Below are 21,439 nucleotides of genomic sequence, written 5' to 3' on the forward strand. Positions count from 1 at the left end.
GCACAAAATGAAGTCAAACAACATGATTACTATAAGAAAATTGATGTATATGGACATTTACTTTACCTCGGCATCCTTTCCAACATTGGTTCCTTCCAACCAGGCATATGTATTGTCCTCTGGTTGCTTTTGTTGTTGTTGTTTATGACTCTGCTGCGCCTCGTCAATGAACTTTTGAATACTTTTTCTTTCTGCCTCAGACTATATGGATAATGCAAAATTCTTTATTCAGAACAGTTGTTGTTTGTTTTTTTATATTTAATTTTTTGCTTCATCTTGTGCTGCCATCTATACTAAACTAAAACTGTGTTCTTTTGTTTCAGTAGCTTTGACGTGTGTTTTTGCACACTCAAATATACTTTCTTTGTTTTATTTTTTTTGTCTTTCCATAAAATGTACAACGTGTGCTTGCGAGTCTCTTTACATATTTGTATTTCTCGTGTTAAAGATCCGCTATTATTCAGTCATAATTCAGGCTCAGTGGTCATAACGTTTGACCTTGTTTAATTTTATATATCAAACAACCGTTAATTTCTCTGATCCGTGAAATTAAAGTTTTGCCACGGTATAATTTTTAGCTATCTCGCAGTGTCAAATGGTTTTCTTTATAATGGAACAGAGCGAATGGAAATCTGAACACCGTTTTGGTACTTGTTTTCAATGTTTTCTGTAAAGGAAGGCTAAGTAATCGTTACAATCGTCGTAATATTAATAATATTCAGTGCAATTATACATTTGAATGGGCTTATATATATATATATATATATATATATATATATATATATATATATATATATATATATATATATATATATCTTACTACTAATGACACAGACAGCATGTCGTTTGAAAGTATAAGACGAATTATTAAAGCAAATAAGAGCAATTTATCTATCCTCACCGTACTGCAAACTAACGCTTTCTCAGCTTTCCCTATTGCAGCACTGTAGTCTTTTGTCTCCAACAAAGATTTACCCCAAAGCATCAATGCCTCAACGCTATCATAATCACACAGCCTTTCCAACACTGAAAAATGTATGACTTCAAATTACTTCAATAGTTACATGTTTTCAACGCAATTTGTTAAGTAAAATTAATGATTTGCATGTTAGAAGTTTGTCACGTCCTAATAAAAAAGACACGAAATTTTCTTGTTATGGCGTTTTATAAGTGACCCCTTTGAGATGTTTGTATACCGTTGAATCACCGAATACATGTTTCAATTGTTAGTAAAATTATATCAAAATTGTATACTATTTTTCGACGTTTTAGAAAAGATAAACAAAAGGAAAACTACTTAAATCGTTCAAGTACATTACAAAAACTAAACTAAAAATAGACAATGTGCTGTCAACGTACTTACAATATTGATTTAAAACCATTATATTTTGTCACAAATCTTGTTTCAAGAAAACTGTTTTGATGTATCTCTTTCCCGTGTTGGAAAATTACATGATTCAGCTTCCTTCTAATAACGGTAAACCAAATAAATACCAATAAACTTGAACCATATTGAAATTCTTATTGTAATAATAATAGCATATATTGAATATATTAAATGGTTATCATATTTCAGTTTACTTTATCTAAACTTTAGACCACTCCTTATTAATGTTACGTGCTGACTGGTGTTTTCTTATTCAAATATTTGGAAATTGCATAAACACATACCAACATTGCAATTTTGGTTGACAGCTGCAAAATTTTTCTGAAAGAAGAATGGACCTTTTATTGCTAAGCTAATGCAGTCGATTGCAATATGATTGAAAGATATTTTAAATTTAAAAAATAAATGTTATATATTTTTACACATTCTCCTTTCAATATATTTAGTACAAGGCCTGTCAGGTAACATCACATATGATCTGTTTATAATTATATTGATAAAAAATTACTCAGAAAGAATTTAACCTGGATGAAATAACAATTAAATGCAATAACAAGTGTTAACAGAACATAAGAAACACACGAAGTATTACATTCCGGGATTCAAGTCTTTCTTGATATCGATATAAAATGCAATCAATACAAACAGATAGCTAGACAGAAGTTTTAGATGGATACAATATCGGAAGTGATGAACAAGCTATACATTTAAGTCGGCATGTACCTGATGAGTGTTCAGATTCAAATTTTAATTCTTGATATATTGTATTAAGATTATTTTCACTTACAGTTACTTTCCTGAGACTCTTTTTTTTGTAAGCACTGTACATGTAATATTATACGCAATAAATATATCTTACCATTTGATAGGTGCATCTAGCCATCCGGAGAGCGATCCTTTGCTGACTTTCTTTGATGTAGCTGCAATGCCACTGGTTAAGGCGTTCAGCTTGAACGCAATAAGTGTACAAATTATGACACACAAAACAACACCGGTTCCATTTTTTGTCTTGTTCAAGGTCTCCCGAAATTTGCTCTAGCTCTTCTAAAAGGAGTTTAAAGGCATGAATCTGCAAGATACCAATGAATAAATTTAACAACAAGGGGTTTACGCAACATCCGTACGGCGTGAAATCAGATCCGTCTGTCAGATCCAACAGGCTCTTAATTAACCAGTCAGAGGCTCATTTGGGTGTTGGTTCGCCTCAATAGTTTGAGCGCAAATGGCACGTCTCAGTTACAACTGCAATATTATTGCATACCCTTGTTCTGCCTAAAGCTATGAACATGAACTGCATCGCATGGTTTTCTCGCATGAAGGGATGCATTTGACACACGTCAAAGACAATGTCATTTAGAGAGCGTACAGGTGAAATCATCATTTCGTGATAATTCAATGTAACCTTGTAAAATTGTTGGAACGACTGCAAACAAGAAAGTGTTAAGATATGTGAATAAACAAGAGTTTCGTGACAACGAGATACTTATTCTAACACGTTCGAGTATTTGGAAATCACAGCAAGTAGATTTCAGTATTATTAGCAATTATTAAGAAACCTTTCCAAGAGTTTAAATGATGCTATGCAGAAGTTTTTACTAAACATTACAATGACAAGTTTCATCAGATTTGGCATTATTGTGCATACATTTTATCATTGACAAAAACCGAGAAAAAGTTGAAAATGTTTGGTATCTCTATTTCTACAGATTTGGTATCTTTGTTTCCACAGATTTTGATGCGGTAGCCTTATAGTTACGTGTAATTATTTCCTTTATGAGCTTAACTCTTGCGAATAGTTTCTAAAATCTTTCATCAAAAGCTAATAGAAAATTGTGATTTCCACTGAAAAGTTACACATTTCAGAGAATAAGGAAAATTGTTAATGCTGCCTATGGATACGAGATACCACTGGTAGGCTGCCTCAATATGTCCTTTCAAAAGGTATTTTTCTCCCATTTTCTGGCATGAAATAGCCGATAGTGTGTTTAATGTGCCGTTGACACCCCTTTCAAAAACATCAACAATAAAAAAATATACACTAACTTTAATTGCACTTTTGGGGACACAGTCGTCCTTTGACCACTGTTGTGCGTGGTTTAGTTGTTCTTAATCCAGTTGCCACGTTAAGCATTGACTTTATTTGAAGAGTAACTGAAATTCAGTATGATCCACTGAAAGAACTATTGTTAGAAATAATATCATAAAATACATTACCTTGTTGCAATGCAGCTTTAAGCTTATAACGTCCTAAGGAATATAAAATGTATACGTACCACAAAATCGCTGGTGAAGTCCACAATTCCAAAAAGCACCATCCTCAACTGTGCAGCCCTGCTCATCTGGAGATATATATTCCAACGGAATACAAATTTTATACCTGCAAAACAAAACTAAATATTCTCACAAAGTTGTACATGATATTTTTTCCAGAAGGACAAAACTGAAGCAATCAGATTTACAATTCGTCACGTTACTGTGTACTGGAAGATTATATTTGTACCTCTATTAAACAATTATTCTCATTCATTGACAGGTCTCACAATTTGAGTGTATTAGGTATAGTTGATGAAGAAGCAATGGTATTATTTTTATTGCAGAAAACAAAGAAATAGTAGTTTTAAGCTACAAGTAGGTCAAGGCTACGTTCAATCAATGAATCACAAATGAGCAACAAAACTTAAAGGGGTAAGTCCTATTTATATCTTTGCAACGAGATGCGAAAAACAAGTAAAATAACCATAAAGCAATCTTGAAATATTTTCTTGGAATCATGTTCTAACATAAAATCTTTAAAGGCATTAAAAACAGTGCATTAGGATTAACCTGAATCTTAAGCTAAGGTCAATCATCATTATTTTCAAATATTTGTCTAATTATTTCTTAACAATGTTTTCAACTAAGATGCGCATAATTTGGACCTCGACCTTCAACGTCGTGCGTGATGCCATAAACAATAGTTTTCTGCCCTTCGGAAACCTCGGTAGCAGCATCTTTTAAAAGTTGTTTGAAATCGAATGAAAGAGATGATGTTTACTATTATAATATTTTAATTAGTTTTCGGTTCTAGTACATTATTCGTATGTCCCAGTTACAAATCCGACGATACTTTTCAATGGACCGTATAGTTTTCAAGTGAACAGTATAGTTTTCAAGTGGCCCGTATAGTTTTCAAGTGGACCGTATAGTTTTCAAGTGGCCCGTATAGTTTTCAAGTTTTCAAGTGGACCGTATAGTTTTCAAGTGGACCGTATAGTTTCCCTCTTTAGACAAAGTACATCGCTTTCCATGCATGTTTCGAAATAATTGCTGTACATCTTCTCTGTTTGTTTATGATTTACATATTTTCTACTAACCTCTGTAAAAGCTTCTTATTGCCATGGCTACCTTACCAATCTGAAATAACCGATAAATTATGAATATACACAGCGATATAAAATTGTCTTCTTACAATTTGTGGGTGAATAGGTGGGTGAATGGGAAAAGTTATATATTTCGAGTTTTGAAATGATTTCAGTGTCAAAGAAATGAAAAGTATATATATCTTCATTCCATAAATATCTTAATTGTCTCTGTGTCAAGCTTCTGCTATATAAAGATCGTATATATTAACTGTCTCTATATCAAGCTAACTGGATATAAGGATCGTATTAACTGTCTCTGTATCAAGCTAACTGGATATAAGGATCGTATTAACTGTCTATATATCAAGCTAACTGCATATAAGGATCGTATTAACTGTCTCTATATCAAGCTAACTGGATATAAGGATCGTATTAACTATCTCTGTATCAAGCTGCCTGGATATAAGGATCGTATTAACTGTCTCTATATCAAGTTAACTGGATATAAGGATCATACAGGGTTAACTGTTTACAGACGTGATGAGCACGTGGAGAGAGCTTGAGCCCGAAATGTTTCCCTTGTGTTCAGGCAGGCAAACCTTTGCATACAGCAAACCGCCTATGATCATTTTTCGTCAGCGAACTGTCAATTAATGCAAAATCCGTTAAACAAAATTCTACCAAAGCAAAATAATATAGACACAAGACTGCCAGTTCTCAGGCAGCACGTGAACTTCCTGTTAGGGTACGGCCGATGACACAATCAAGAAAGCGTAAAACCAACTGAAATCAGATCATGTACGAGTAAATATGCTACCACCAAAAACATATAATTTCACCGTTTAGAATAAAACTTTGGACTATCATTTTCTCTTTCTACACAGGAATTATCTTGGATTTAAACAAGTAATCAATAGCATAACTTTAGTAGTTTTAATTTACTTCAACAGTAAAATACATGTATATGATGGACTTCTGATTAAATATGTTTGAACCCCAATTGTTCTTGTTAAAATCGGAAATTCCTCTCCGCCGAATAAAATTAATATGTTTCTCCTTGTACACCAATTGGACTAATTCGAATTTCCTGCAATATACAGTGACGTGTCTAAAATCCAAGGACCGTCGACTTACCTTCAGAAAAAGATCAGAGCATGTTTTGTATCCATGAGCCACAAAGCGATCCTCCATTCCGTCTGCCTTGGTGACTAGGCTCTGATATGCTATGGTGAGAAACAAATCAGCACGATCTAACTGTCCTGTGGAGACAGCCTGCTGTGCATGTTCTAATAACAACTGGATTTGTTTTGGGCCACTTAAAGCAGTCTGCAAGCAAGACATCATATGCATTTGACATTTAATATTGATTAAGACGATCATTTTCAAAACAACAAAGTATCACAAAATTAAGGACATCAGCTACAACGAAGCCATGACTGATTTACTTTATTTCTTCAATTATTCTGGATCAATTTTTAATTTGGTTTATATTTTTTCATATCTTGATACATCAAAGATAATTCAGCACGTCTCATCGGTCTGACAAAGATTTATTTGCAGTGTTAAGTTCATCTACGAAGATTGATGGAAAATGATCACATTTAGTATGATATTTTATGAGAACAAATATTTTAAATCCAGGATGCCGACAGGATTCGACGAAAAAAAAATATATGTGGATATTTATAACGGTATAATACTATAAAATTTCGATACACACACACACACACACACACATATATATATATATATATATATATATATATATATATATATATATATATATATATATATATGTGTGTGTGTGTGTGTGTGTGTGTGTGTGTGTGTGTGTGTGCATAAAGAATTCAAATATCAGTTTGTCTATGACAGCTAAACCTAACGGTGATTGCTCATAGTAATAAACCCACCTGATCTTTATCAGGGGCGATTGCTTGCATCGCCAGCTCCTGAACTACTTTTAATGCAAAAGCTGGATCTTCAGCTTGTTCATCAGAATTTCCACATGCACCTATGAAATTGTAAAAATCTGCAATATTATCCCACTCATACTGATCGCCCTCATCGTGTTCTATCATTTCGTCTTTTGCTTCTCCTTCTTGTACTTCCTGAGTCCCTGCTGCTGGATAAGATATGTCTTCCATTCCTTGCGCCTGGCCTTCGCATGTACCATTATCATTGCTAGAATCAGCAGAACGTAACCTCGACACATCCTTGTTTTCTTCGTGTTCATCGGCCGGGTGAGGTGCATCATCCTTTCCTGTTTCTTTTTTTTGCTCTCTATCTTCGCATGCACCATGAGTGTTGTTAGAATTAGCACAAGCAATCCAAGTCACATTATTTTCTTCATGTTCGATGGTAGGTGGAGAAACCATATTTACCCGTCTTTCTTGAACCTGCTCTCGACCATCGCATACACTATCATCGTTGCTATCTATACCTGAATGTTTCAACTTTGTCTCCGTTTTCTGCAGCTCTATTTCACCGCTCTTGGACCGTTCAGTGATGATGTTCTCAGCAAGATCCATTGTGCAGAGACTGTTATAGATTTTAAGTACGGTCAGAGTTCCGGGTCTTTTAACGCGTAGTTAAAATATTTCCTAATGTATCATTGCAGATAAAATTTCCTTCTTTAAAACAAGTATCCCAATTACTGACAATGTCGACGTCAAACCTGAAAATATTGTCCCCATTGCATCGCACCTTCTCCGGTGGGCAAACGCTGTATATGTTTATCTGGAGAGAGAAGGAAAATAAAACGTGAGACATAAAATGACTGTCATCTTACTTTAAAGATATAGGGTACTATATATTATGAGGCAGTCGAATAGTTGCATATTACATTCACTTTAATTCTGATTCCAGGTGACTCCGATTTACCGAGTTCTCCAGGTCTCCCGCCTTCACAGATTACTCACAAATCTCGCCTCTGTTCGCGTGAGTTCGAGTTATGGCTCGACCAACATGGGTATGTGAGAAAGCTTGCCATTAGCTTCTAGTGTGTCAGTTATTCTTCCCGGGATCTTCTCTAGTTCTGTCTCAACCAAATAAATAGCGTTAAACCCTACCAAAAATAAATGAATAAATGCAATAATTATGTCTCCAGGCCGCAAAATGTTTGGAATGTTTCCTTTTCACTATATTGCTAAAGAAATACTCCTTGTAATAATAACATAAAATGATTTTGCGATAGATAATATCGATTGACCAAACTTTTCTATGAAGAATAGTAATGGGAACGGAAGTGATCATCAGTCTTTGTATAACTCTGTTGAAAAAAAGTGCCTCTGACATATATATATATATATACACTATCGTATTAAGATGCAAAGAGAGGTGTTGAGTCTAACTTTTTAATATTATCACTATAATATATTGATGGTGTAGGTCAAGAAACTGAAATACAAATAACTGAAATAAAGTGAGAATACGCCGAAAAACAGGATTCTATTGACTTAGAAATATAAAGGCATGAAAATGGAACCTTTTTTTCTTCTCCGCAATTTCCACCTTCTAGATCCCAGCATCCCCCTCCCACCTTCTTCAGTGATTTAGCTGTAAAATTATGAAATATTTATCGACGTGAGACCTATATATTACTAGGAAACACTGTGATAGACGAAACGACCCCAGACTGAATCACATTCTGACAGCCATCTGACATTCAAGCTTACGTTGTGCAAGACGCATCTTTGAAAACGCTTCTCTTTATGAGCACTACCACTTTGATTATTAATGTACATATTTTTAGAAACGAACTTTAATAATAAACTGTATCTCGCAGAGTCCCCTCGCCCACTTATGTGTGCCTCCCCTTTAAAGATATTTCTGAATTCACACCGCTGATTTGTATTGTCCCCAATATGCGAGTCCATCTTGAGATAGACTCAGATATTAGTGTTATATTAAACAGTAAAGATTTTCATTTCCTATCAGTTGTTTAGACCCTTCAACATCATATCACCCTCCTGATAAGATTAGCAGATGATATTCACATCCTGCTGTATTTATAGTTCTAGCTTCATACGTGACTAGTATTTTATCAGCATACCCGTATTAACTTCCGACTTTGCGGTTCTTTTTTTTTAAACCAAAATATTGAAGAATGAGACGGTAATGGACAGGCTACATGTAAGTACTGGTCCAAAGTAAGCAACAATAATATGAAGAATTATCCTTACGCAATCGAAAAATCTCAAACCCTTTTCCCATTCAAAGCTTACAAAGGCTACAAGTACATAATACGATGATGAATAAGGGAAAATGTATATAGTATTGGTAGGGGAGGAGTGGGGTATTTTAAACATATAGAGATTGACCATGAATCGCCCTGACGTTACTTTGAGACTATTCAAATTCTGAGCAATGGTACTGATGTTGAAAACTGTCTCACCATCGGTTGTTAGCTATAGAACTAATATTTCCCTCTCTTTCCGTCTGTTTGTCTGTCTGTCTGTCTGTCTCTCTCTCTCTCTCTCTCTCTAGACAAACTCATCATAAATAGCCTTGATTTCTTTAAAAGTGTCGGTAGGCCTATAAAGCAATTCGATACATGTATGCATAGACCTATTGACATCGCCATTACAATGTTGTTTTTACACAGTGAAATCTCCAAATGTCAGAGCTAATTTGACGTCCAACGATCTCATTTTTGAATGAATTTGAACAGCTTTATATAAATTATTAAGCCGACTGTCAATGAGGCAATATGAAAATGTAAACTACACTCAAAATTTATTGACCTCCGAAAATGATTTGACTAGGAACGTGCTCCAATGAACATAAGTATTTTGTGAAAACACATTTCACTTAGTTCAAATCACAGTCAGCATTGACTTAGCAAGTCATCACAAAAATATACGTAAGGAGGCCAAGTGTTTGGATCTAATATGTTAGACCCTTAACGATCTTGGCGGTGTTGTGATATTTCCAAAATTGAATAGCAAATCGCCAGATAGATGCGATTACTTGGCTCCAATGGTGTAGAGCCCTGAAAACAAAACACTTTAACGTGAAATTACACAGCTGTGTACAGAATTACACTATACTGATTAATATAAACATAATTAATATCTAGATAAAAAACATGGCGAGACCAGGCATATTATAAGTTGCATGGTTACGTGGAAAAAATATTCTACAATCTATTTGATGTTTTCCTTTTCTAACCTGTAGTACGATTGTATTTGCAGACCATCCGAAAATGTTTGGTCGGTTTGTTGGTCAGTCTGCTTGTAAGGTTTCGCTTCATGGGTCCAGATCTCTCTCTCTCTCTCTCTCTCTCTCTCTCTCTGATGGTGAAACTGACAGACAAAATGACCAAGTGAGAGAGTGAGATTGAGGATAAGAAAGAGCTATTCTTATGGTCAGTGCCAAAAGATGGACAAAAATAATAATGGTATGGATCAACTGTAAATTATTTTAAATATTTTTATCAGTGCCTTCTGTTTCTTTGTCATTTAGCTTGTCCTACACCTCACTCAGCTGACATACTCGCAAGATCGAATGATACAAATGGCCGCATTTTTTTTCTGTTGGGATATGCTGCGCATGCAATCTTTGTACGTTCTTTATATATACTGACCTTCACGATCGGTCAGTATGAATGAAAAGAGAAATTCGTAAAACGAAGCAAATAAATAATTTTCACCGAGACGGTAGAATGCTGCAAAACAACATTTTGTTGCCGACAAGAGTTAAATCGCTCAATGCACACCGTCTTATAGTCAATCGTAACTCCACTGGAAATGTAAGCGCGTGTATTTTCATAAGGGGCCAATCGTTTATTTCGAAGGGGTTTTTCTAAAACTAAAAAAGTATTCGTGTCTCAAATAGATGGAACAAATTTTGATTTATAGTACAAAAGCAAGCAAATTATTATTATCTGTTATATTAGTTGACGAAACTAAATTATTAGGAGGTTAAAGAAAGAGAAATATTCTGGAACGAAAGGAAATCCCAGCCCGACCACAATTAAATTGTCAGTCCTTGACTAGAAATACATGTATAATATGCATGATGTATCATGGATATATGACTCTTTGTATAAATGTTTCATTTAAAAGAAGCTTGGCAAGCCTTGTTTCCTGTTAATTAAAAATGTATGCATCTCGTGTTATACCAGAATGAAATTGTATTATTAATCCCAACAAATTTATATTTTAGTGACTTCACAATGTGTCAGTTATTAAAAAAATTATATTTGAATTGTATAAATGGAACTCATTTGTAGTTGCCCTATTAATTTTCAGACAAATTACTTGTTGCATATTTTTAACATATATGCGGATCGCATATGTAAAGGATATACCTAAAACCACTGTTTAAAAATTATCTTGAGAACTGCTGTGATCGATACAACGGTAAAATATGAACCAAGCTTGATCAGCTTTAAGAAGTTTCAATGTACTACCAATATGTACTATTTATTACCTCAGTAATCGCTAGAGATAAACGATTGCAATTCAGTAAAACATAATACCTAGATAAACACTCCAAGCACTGTGCGCCTGATTGAATATACAAAAGACCTTACGTATCAGTTTTCAATCACACGCTAAATCTCATACAATCATTTTCTTTTTAATATCTAACATATTGTGAGAAGGCAGAATTTTACAAAAGTATGTTTGCTTATGAAGATCTTTCCAATTACATGAGATCTCTGTCCGTTTGTGTGTGTATATATGTGTGTGTGTGAGAGAGAGAGAGAGAGAGAGAGAGAGAGCAGTCAAACTGGTGAATACGGATATAAATTCATTATATGTTATATTACCCTTCTGCTCGTCGGGTTGAATACGGTCATAATATTTCGTAACTAATATGTAAACAAAACAGAACTGAGACTAACGTCCAATATTTTTCTTCACCCGTATATATTTAAAGGTTTCGTGTACTTACAACACATAAAATCCGACTGTTCCCTTCAAGTAAGCAGTGATGTGATGCTTGAGGGGATCACTGTCATTCACAACTGATTGCTGTCAAATTTTGTTGTTGTTGCGTTTTAATACAAATATCACGTGATGTCAAAGTTTAAATTATCTGTTTCTGTTTTAGCATTTGAGAATTCCTAATCATTTGAATGATAATTTCCTTCCTGGAAAAACCCACGGAAACCGTAATGAAAGATGAAAGTAACTTTACAACAAAATAGAGGTCCCTGATTCGCCTCCTGTCCAGAAACGTAGTCGGTCTCAAAATTACTGTTTGACTGACTTTGTTTCTTTCGCTCTTAAATGTTGTATAATATGACGAAGCAGTCCCACTTTGCTACTAATTATTATGTGTAATTTTGCCGTGAAGTGAAATTCTCAACGGGTTATGAGTCTTATAATACTTGTAGTACTAGTAGTACCAGCAGTATCAGCACGAGATTATTAGTAGTAGCTGTTGTTATTGTAGAAATAGCAGTAGTAATAGAAGCAGCAGTAGTTGTAGTCGTAATAGTAACTGTAGTAGAAATAATTGTAGTACAATTTGAAGTAGTGGTTTTCATAATTGTGACTGTCGTCGTTGTCTTTAGATTCTTACATACTAAATCTACAAATTTATGCAGCCTAAGTGGTTAGAGCGTCTGACTCATATCCAGGAGGTCGCGGGTTCGAACCCCGGCCTAGTCATACCAAAGACTTATAAAAATGGTACTAGCAATTGCCTCGCTTGGCACAACATTAAGAGGTTAGTGCTAGGAATTGTCGGCCTGGTGTCAGGATAATGTAATTGGATGGGACATGATGCTACATGTCTGCAGTATGATGCCCAAGTACTAGACATCACTATAAACTGCCACACTGCAGACAGATAAGCAATATGATTGAAAAGTTGTTAAAAGCTACGTTAAAAGTCCAAATCACACACACACACACACACACAAATATATGCACATCAATCCAAGCTACAAGTACTGCATGTTTTAGCATAAGTGCGTCATTTCAAAGTATTTAATGTAAATAAGTGCAACGAAAGTATTCCCATAATTATATTTGAATAGAACTATAAATAGCTGAAGAAAAAAAGAATTCCTGGCATAGAAGGATCCTCTTTGTTCTGTATTGCGCAAGCTTACTTGTGAGTTACTAACGGTCACTCCCAAACAATAATATATAGAATATTGTGCAAACTTAATACGAAATCTGTTAAATAATGATGACGAAAGAAGTTCGCCTATTTCGTAAAATAAAAATTTTGAGACCTAGCAGATATATGGTTTCAACTGCATTGACCAATCTGATATTTGGTATCAAGTGTTGATACCCAGCTTAGGCAGCTGACCTATGGTTACAAGTGTAGAGATCAAGATGATCTCTGATATCAATTGTTCACAACCAACTGATTTATTTCAAGACACCCATTTCAAACTAAGACTGGCTGTCTTTAATTTTTAAATCGCGATTTGAGTTCTTCACAAAGATACATTTCACAGCAATTTCGATGAGAGGTTTGTCACATACCATTTTTTCGTTTCCTATATGATGGGGGTGGGGGACGTTTGTATATTTAATTTGTATAGTGTGATTGACCTTTGTCTATAATTGATGGTAAGAGTTTGAGAAAAACCTGACTAATGTATTTTGTTTTTTTCGTAAACATCATATTACATAGTTAATTTTTGTCTATGATTGTAGATTATATTTTAAGATTATTTTTAGGTAAACATGTTTACTTGGGTTTGAGTTCAGGACTTTGGTTTTCCATTCGGGAATTCATGGTGCATATGATAATTGCCATATTCTTTATTAAAAGTTTAGTAACAGATCTGATCAGGTCTTTCACTTAAATTTTAGTAAAGGACAGAACAAACGTCAAGTAGATAGGAAATCCCCAGGGAAAAATCAATATCCTGAACTCAGATCCAAGTAAACATGTTTAGCTACAAGTAGTAATTATCTTAAAATAAATTCAACAATCATAGACAAAAATTAGCTATATGATATGTTGTTTGCAAAAGTTATATAAGCCAGGTAGACCCGAACTCCTACCCTCAATTATGGACAAAGGTCACTCATACAATTCAAATTAAATATACATAATAGTAGAGAGAAAACTTCTGATCAAAGGTTTGGTCATGCATGACAAAATGGGATGTTCCCTTAATAAAATAAGTTGCAAGCTAATAAAGTGCATTTTGCAATGGTAGTTGTACAAATATCGTAACTGATCTTATTTGGTGAGTTCCCACGTACTTATTTTCACATGCAAAGGCTTGTACACTTCGAAATACACCCAGGCCTCCTCAAAGATCGGATCAAAAGATTGATGATTAGCATCTTTGAAGGAAAAGAGGCTCATTGAATGCATATATCTTAGAAACATTTAGTAAGTGAAATATCACAAACATTGTCCTCGACTCATTTCACGCAAACACACAAATAAAAGCATATGTTCATTTATTAGGAAACTTTACAAATGATTATACATCTATTATATGTGTGAATGTGCATAGTTATATATGTCCAATTTTTAGTTAATCGAATAGTTCGTTTGTTCTTTCACTAGAATTTAAATTTATATTTTGAGTTAACTGTGTGCGAATCTGGAAAAGTCGTAAAGAGCAGTTAATAGCCTCCATGTAATTAGCTATCAGCTGTAAGCCTAACATACAGCGGAGGAAATGTTGATTTTTAAATCGGTTACATGAGAGGACATCATGTCAGTTATTGTATAGTGCATACGTTTCGAAATTTTGCAATATCTTTAAGTTTCTCTTAAATAGGAAAATGAAGTCGTCTTTTTCAGTGCTGTTTTTTTTTTTTTTTTGGGGGGGGGGTCTTTTTTGCATTCCACTCAGTAGATATGTATCCGTAATTCATTGTGACAGAATTGTATAAATCCCTTTATTTATTAAATACATGTAATCTGGTTTAGTTTTTACGTTTACAACGATATCCGACGGTGATTTATGTATATTGCACAATATTTCGAAACAGTGAGATCGGTTCATCCTATGCAGCACGTGCGAAGTGTTTTCGATGGGAAAAATCGAATACTTCCAGCGCACAGACGATGTATGGCTGCGTCGTCTGTGTATAAATGCCTCACCGTAAGACTAAATCTTCACATTACGGAACGTCTTATCAGTGAGCAGTCTACTTAAAGGACTTGCAAACCTTCAGCTGTAGAGGTATGTGAGCTATTTACTAATTTCTTATGTATATTATAAGTTATAACTATTATACCATCGCGTTTATTTTTTGTATATTTTCTATGTAACTTCGGCTTGCGTAGTATAATGCAAATATTTTCTTTTCTTGTATGTGAATTAACAGGAGATCTATATTAGCAACATAAAATTGCATTTTATTAAGAAACGTTTAGTACCATACGCTTCTTACTGGACACAGGTAGGTTCAGTTTTGAACCTGTTTATTGCTTTGTAATGTCGTACCATATGTAATTCGTATAGCTTGCCGTATATAAAGTCATTGCGTGTTATCGTATATGAGCGTGTCATTCACAGTACACGGCATTAAATTTAATTTCAACTGATCGGAGTCTACGTAATACCATCTGTAGAGCTAACCATACAAGTTGACCATAGCAGCTGTAAACCTGAACCATAGCAGCAGTAGAGCTGAGTGAACAATGTTGCTGGTCGAGTAACAGATGATCGGGCGTTGCTGGCCAATTGGTGGGAAATGATTACTTGATTGATCAAGGAATTGAATGGTGGTCGGTGACTACCTCAAATACTGACAGCTTGACTGACCAGTGTGACTGGTAACCAAGTGTGCTGGTGACAGATTGTGTAACTCCATTCATGTAATCTTTTAGCCGTGGGCTAATTTCGGGGTTTGTAATACCCAGTGTTTTTGGGATTATAAAGATATTTTGTATGATACATGTCCCTTTGTTTTCATCATTTTACTATTTGAGTAAAATACCTCATTTTTTCACTATTTGAGTTAATTCATTTTTACTATATGAGTAAAGCACATAATTCTTTTCGTCGTGTGAAATTGCTGTGCATCATTAACATTTGTCCTTGTACTGTGTAAGGTCATTTATTTGTATTTTCATTTGTTACATTATTAGGTTTGTGCGGATTACGTTAATTTATCCAATATTTAGATCTTATACACGTACGTAGTAATCATAATTCTTTCTCATCCATGACATTCATTAAACATTGTATTTGTTTCACCATTAAAAGTGTTGTGCTATAAATGCGAAATCCATCCCTGTTATCTTGTTAGAATCATTATCTATACATTGATGAGAAACAATTAATTTGTAACGCTTGAAACTTTATTTAAGGGCCTTGAATTATTATATGGGTAAATCAATTAACATTAGTGATTTCATGATTATTATGAGAAAGACAATATCTTAGTTATAACTAACTCTCTCTCTCTCTCTCATCCCTGAAAATTATAAACAAGAACAGACTTTCTGTCCTCCCGAGTGGATGTATCTTGTTCAAACTTTGATGAAGAAAAATTATTTAGATTACCAGAACTATATGAAAAAGTAATGACAACAAAACCTATAGCAGCTTGCTTAGTTCGAGTTGACTGAACTACCTTTCTCATACGACTGGATAAAAAATGTATAAAAAAAAGTTGAAGCCTTCTTGTTCATGCATATTTCAACAATTATAGTATGACTCAGGTTTATAAACATAATCAAGTTCAAGTCATCGAGGATAGGGGACGCAGGTTGGTTCATATGAATACATAACAGTTCAGTGAGATAAAATATACAAGTTTTAAGAGACATCAAATGGCATGATTTATCATTCGATTTATCATTCGATTTGGTTCAACATATTACTCTGTACCACAACAGATAAAGTCTTAAAGTTTTAAATCATGTGTGTTTTATGACTACTGATCAACCTTTACAGTTATTGAAATGACCCAGTACGGGTCAACCTTTGCAGTTTTTGAAATTACACAGTACTGGTCAACCTTTACAGTTTTGGAAATGGCACAGTACTGGTCAACCTTTACGGTTATTCTGAAGAGTTAATATCTCAAAGCACGGTCGTGAAAGCATCTTATATCTGTAATATTAATATGGGTGTAAGTTCAAAATATCTATGTTTTAAAAACCCAATCACTTTAATCCCATCTCAATCACACTACCACCAGATATATATATATATATATATATATATATATATATATATATATATATATATATATATATAGAGAGAGAGAGAGAGAGAGAGAGAGAGAGAGAGAGAGAGAGAGAGAGAGAGAGAGTCTGTTAACTCAATTAATATTTAGTGTGTGGTTCTAATACTCAACGCTTTGCAACCTTTATGTAAACATTATAATTATGTTCTCATACCATACATACAATACATTAAGATTATAAATGTGACACATATATTTTACGTAATCTTTGTGAACTCCGATATTATAATTATAGATCAAATAATTCAAATGTGTTTCTGTGACTTCCTCAAACTATTTATTTAATCAGTCAATACAGTACACACAAACACAAAAAATAATAACAATAAAAAATAAATTCTATTTGAAATAAAGTATTTTAAAAACTCCACCCAAGTATGACATTCATTGTTGACTTGAAATTTGTAAAGCGAAATGCAAGCGTTTTCCAGTTTCTCATATGACGTCCTACTGTACATTTGTATATGAATATACTTCTGTAGTAGGCTTTTTTTTTGTTGTTGTTGAAAATGCATGTATTTCACCTGTATATTTTTTTTCAAGAAACAATTGACTTTCTGCCAGAAAAGCACGGATAACAAAACCATTTGACATAAATCTGGCACACCTTGTACCGTGATCAGCTCTCACAATGGACATTCGATATCTACAAGTTTAATCTAAAATGCGTATTTCTCAAAGTTAAAAAAAAAAAAAAAAATATTTGTATCTGGGTCCTTAATGTACTGTGTATCTTTCTCATTGTTTATTGTCCATGTTTACTTGTAAACCTTTCGTGAGTGTATTATATCCACGTTCAAGACACCATGTTCCTTTGTGTGATACAGACAACTCGTACAATTTCCTTGCACCGTATTACCTTAATGTTGCTTGTGTATACATTGTGTGCAACTGCAAATAGGATAAACACAGAGCTGCTGTTGCATTATGCGCTGGCAGACGAGAGTCTACAGTGGTCATTCTACCTTTGATAATTGTGTGTATACCGAGCACGCAACTGCCAACAATATTCATCCAGATTATACGTCCTATGACTTCTGGATGTATACTGTGCCTATAGCTGTCAACATCATATACATAGATCAACTTGCACATTATGCGTTTGCAGGTCAGGGTCTCTACTATATCCCTTCTACAGGAGCATGGTCAGTCTACTAATGAACTATATACTACGGCATACTGGGTTCATAGTATAGGCGCGGTTACAGTTCTACAACAAAGGTAGTTCATTTGATTCAAACTGAGAAGGCTGCTTCTGGTCCTATTATCGTCATCTTGTCAACAGTTTACTCAGTTCTGGTAAGCTAAACCTTTTTTCCATCAGTATTGTAACCAGATACATGAGGATAAAAAGTCTTGTTAACAATTTTCAGCTATTAAAAAAATCATTGAGAGATAATAAATTTATAATGACGACGGCACTGTTGTTCTCATAATAATCGTGACAACATTAATTATTAATGTTTAATTGATTTAATTGAAATAGAGTAGCTTAGAAACATTTATAATTGCCTGGTGTTCATCGATGATGGAGATAGTTAATAGATACATGAAACTATAACTATTCATGCCCAACGATTGTCTTGATAGTTTTTAGCATAGTCGAATTGATGTTTCGTCTTTCCTTAGCAATGTTATGTATGTACACTGATTTCATTGTGAAAATGAAAAACTGGAAACTTTATAAAGATCAATCGATGGCTTCCATATAAATAGCTGTTAGCTATACTGTCATTATATTCTCTCTCTATCTATCTTTATCTCTCTCGCTGCATTTCGAATGCATGAAAATTAATATCAATTACAGATTTTCTATCCTGGTGTGCGGAGATATCTTGTAACAATATTGATGTTTAGATCAGCATAACTGTGTAATCTATTTGACAAGGTGATGATAGCAGGACTGAAGCAGCCTGCTTCGTATGAGTCAACTTAGGTCTGGACAAATACTGTAGAATGGTAAGTTTATGCCTTCGTGTTCCTGCTCAGGTCGGATCACGTTTATATACACAAACGAATACGTGTCATGCTGTACATTTATATATAAATATGCAGTCTCAATAGGATTAGATTTCGCTGTAAAAAATAAAGTACATGTAGTTTACCTGATTTTTTTTTCAAGAACGATTGGCTCTCTGCCCGAAAAAGCACAGATAACAACAACTTTTCACCTGAGTCTTCAAATCTATCTGGGCCAACTTATAGACAATGTGTTCTGCCTTGTATCGTGATCAGCTTAGACAAAAGACAATCGTTATGTGGGCGTTGAAACTAATGTGTGTATCGCTCAATGTTTTTTCAAACAATTTAGACTGGATACCTGGTGTTTAATGCGCTGTCCTTCTCTCTCTGCTGTCATTATTTAAGTGCAAAATTTGTGTGACTGTTCACCTTCAAGTCAGAAAGTGCATTTGTGTGGTATATAAAACTCAGATAATTTCCTTTGATAGGATGGCCTAAATATCACCACAAAATTCTAAATCTTCTGCATAAGTGTTTAAAAATAGATGTACGGAACACCGCGGAGAGCACATTTTAAAGAATTTGTGCTGATTACAATGATCGCAAATATAATTAACGTAAGAAAATACGATTATGGTAATGTTGGAAATGAATTAATTGCGATAATTTAGACAGGATAAACAATGTGTACCGACATTCATTTAAAACAAAAACTACTCGTCATTGGGCAATTCCAGTACGCTGATGTTACTTCATTTACATATATTAGTATCCATATGTCAGAGGCGGTTGAATAAAATGTATTTGGATTTATTATTTTGAATTGTCTCCAGACAAAAAAAAGTTGCATACCTATACAACGACAGAAAATAAAAATAAAAAGGAAAAATCATAGAAGAAAGAAAGACTTCATATTCAGGTGGTTTTGTTTTTCATCACATTTATTATCTTCTTTCTTTCTGTTCGTCTTTCTCCCTTTTTCATTATCATCGTTAACAGAAGCGCAATAGTCATTATCTTCCTCTCCATAAGTTTTATTATTATTGTATTTCGGACATATTGTAAACCTCTGAATACCATTAATGACTTCTTGTCAGATCATGCTGGTCAAGCTACCAAAGGCCCTAATCTCGGGTGTTTTTTTAAAAAAGATTTATCACGCCCCCCCCCCCGACCCTGATAAAATAATCCCATAGAACCGGAAAGTTTCATATAATAAGTTTTCTTCACAGTTAGATTTTTAAAATTATCTCCTGCAGGGGTACCTGCTGAATTAGTTGGGCGAGTTGGGCAAACATGTAGTGGTCAGCTATCAAGTTTTACGGATGTAAGCCAAAACATATTAAGACGTGAAGTCCGCGGAGGTGGGGGGTGCTCCGATCCTAGTCCCTATGTGCGGGCGCCCATGGGCCCCTGGAACGCTTCTAATACAGTTACTTCTGGAAGCGTCGCCCTCTTGACACCCACAGACCGCTCGCACACCTGCTTGTTTATGCCTCCTCAAAAATGACATTTCTTGATCTATCCATGTTGATTCTCTTTTCAGAATCTTAAATATGAGTCAATTTTACTTACTGAGATATTAAGGTGGACCTAAATAGTAAAGATTTTGATTTCTAGTAGTAGCTTAGAATTGGTATACAGCACGTTACCAGTCTGTTAAGATTAGTAAGTGATGCATTCATTCTGATATATATATATATATATATATATATATATATATATATATATATATATATATATAACTAGTTTCACATGTAACTAATAACTTATCAGCTGACCCCTTTTAAGTTCGCACTTTGCGGTTCTTTCTTTTCAACCGAAACAATCAGGAAGAATGCGATATCGCTTGAGTCGGCAATGAGCCAGGTCACACTTAAGTACTGGTCGAAAGAAGGCTTCAAACACAGTTTTGACTAAACCTTTATCCATAAAAAATAAATGAATTTCAAACACGTTTCGAGTCCCATTCAAAACTTACAAAGAAACTACAACAACATTATTAGCTGATGTATTAAGGGGGTTTCGGTTGTGTTCGAATCATGCCATTCCTCAGGTGAATGACTTAGTATTGAATGGAGAATGATTAATAAAACTCAAACATTATTTAATTTTTACAGAAATTGTATATCAGGTTTCCTCGTAAATATCAATGGTATTTTTAAACTTGTGCAGCAATCTAGACAATTGTCGAAAGATAATTCACATATACCTATGCTATGTACTTAGAAACATAGGTTGTGTTAAAGTTTAGCCTTTACTTTTTTCCGTCATTTGCACATTTACATTACACCTTTAATAATCTCATTCAATTAGACAGCATTCAATTATTCATTGATAATTATTGATGTACAAGTTAATTGTTAAAATAAAAATGCGTCGCTCTGGTTGATTTCTTGCTCTTCTTAAAAGAGATAGGCATTTAACAAATAATTCCAAAAATAAATGTAATATATAACAAAACAAAGTCGTTAAATGCTCTGAGTTAAGTAAACTATAATAAAATTCGAATCAAATGCATAGTATTCTTAGATTACGATAAAACTAGCTCATTTTAACATATGACCCTGAATTATAAGCAGCAATGCAAAAATCTATAAGTGGTATTC

The 21,439-nt window shown here is 34.1% G+C and overlaps 1 protein-coding gene across 2 annotated transcripts in view; it reads right to left on the reverse strand.

Moving 5' to 3' along the window:
• Nucleotides 1-21,439, reverse strand: part of LOC149806835 (3'-5' exoribonuclease HELZ2-like) — a 43,692-nt gene that overhangs the window by 20,865 nt on the left and 1,388 nt on the right. The window contains exons 1-9 of one of the 2 annotated variants that reach the window (XM_089958278.1): nucleotides 11,629-11,697; nucleotides 6,639-7,464; nucleotides 5,863-6,054; nucleotides 4,741-4,780; nucleotides 3,661-3,764; nucleotides 2,247-2,456; nucleotides 1,672-1,708; nucleotides 902-1,026; nucleotides 67-201 (exon numbers count right to left, since the gene is read on the reverse strand). In XM_089958278.1, the coding sequence (XP_089814404.1) occupies nucleotides 67-201; nucleotides 902-1,026; nucleotides 1,672-1,708; nucleotides 2,247-2,456; nucleotides 3,661-3,764; nucleotides 4,741-4,780; nucleotides 5,863-6,054; nucleotides 6,639-7,256 (1,461 nt within the window). In that variant the 5' untranslated portion in view covers nucleotides 7,257-7,464; nucleotides 11,629-11,697. Of the gene's footprint in view, nucleotides 1-66; nucleotides 202-901; nucleotides 1,027-1,671; nucleotides 1,709-2,246; nucleotides 2,457-3,660; nucleotides 3,765-4,740; nucleotides 4,781-5,862; nucleotides 6,055-6,638; nucleotides 7,465-11,628; nucleotides 11,698-21,439 lie in introns of those variants that run through there. The other variant, XM_089958284.1, reaches the window with a different exon arrangement.

This window comes from Sinohyriopsis cumingii, chromosome 1 (assembly GCF_028554795.1).
Source record: "Sinohyriopsis cumingii isolate HCF-2022 chromosome 1, ASM2855479v2, whole genome shotgun sequence".
NCBI lineage: Eukaryota > Metazoa > Mollusca > Bivalvia > Unionida > Unionidae > Sinohyriopsis > Sinohyriopsis cumingii.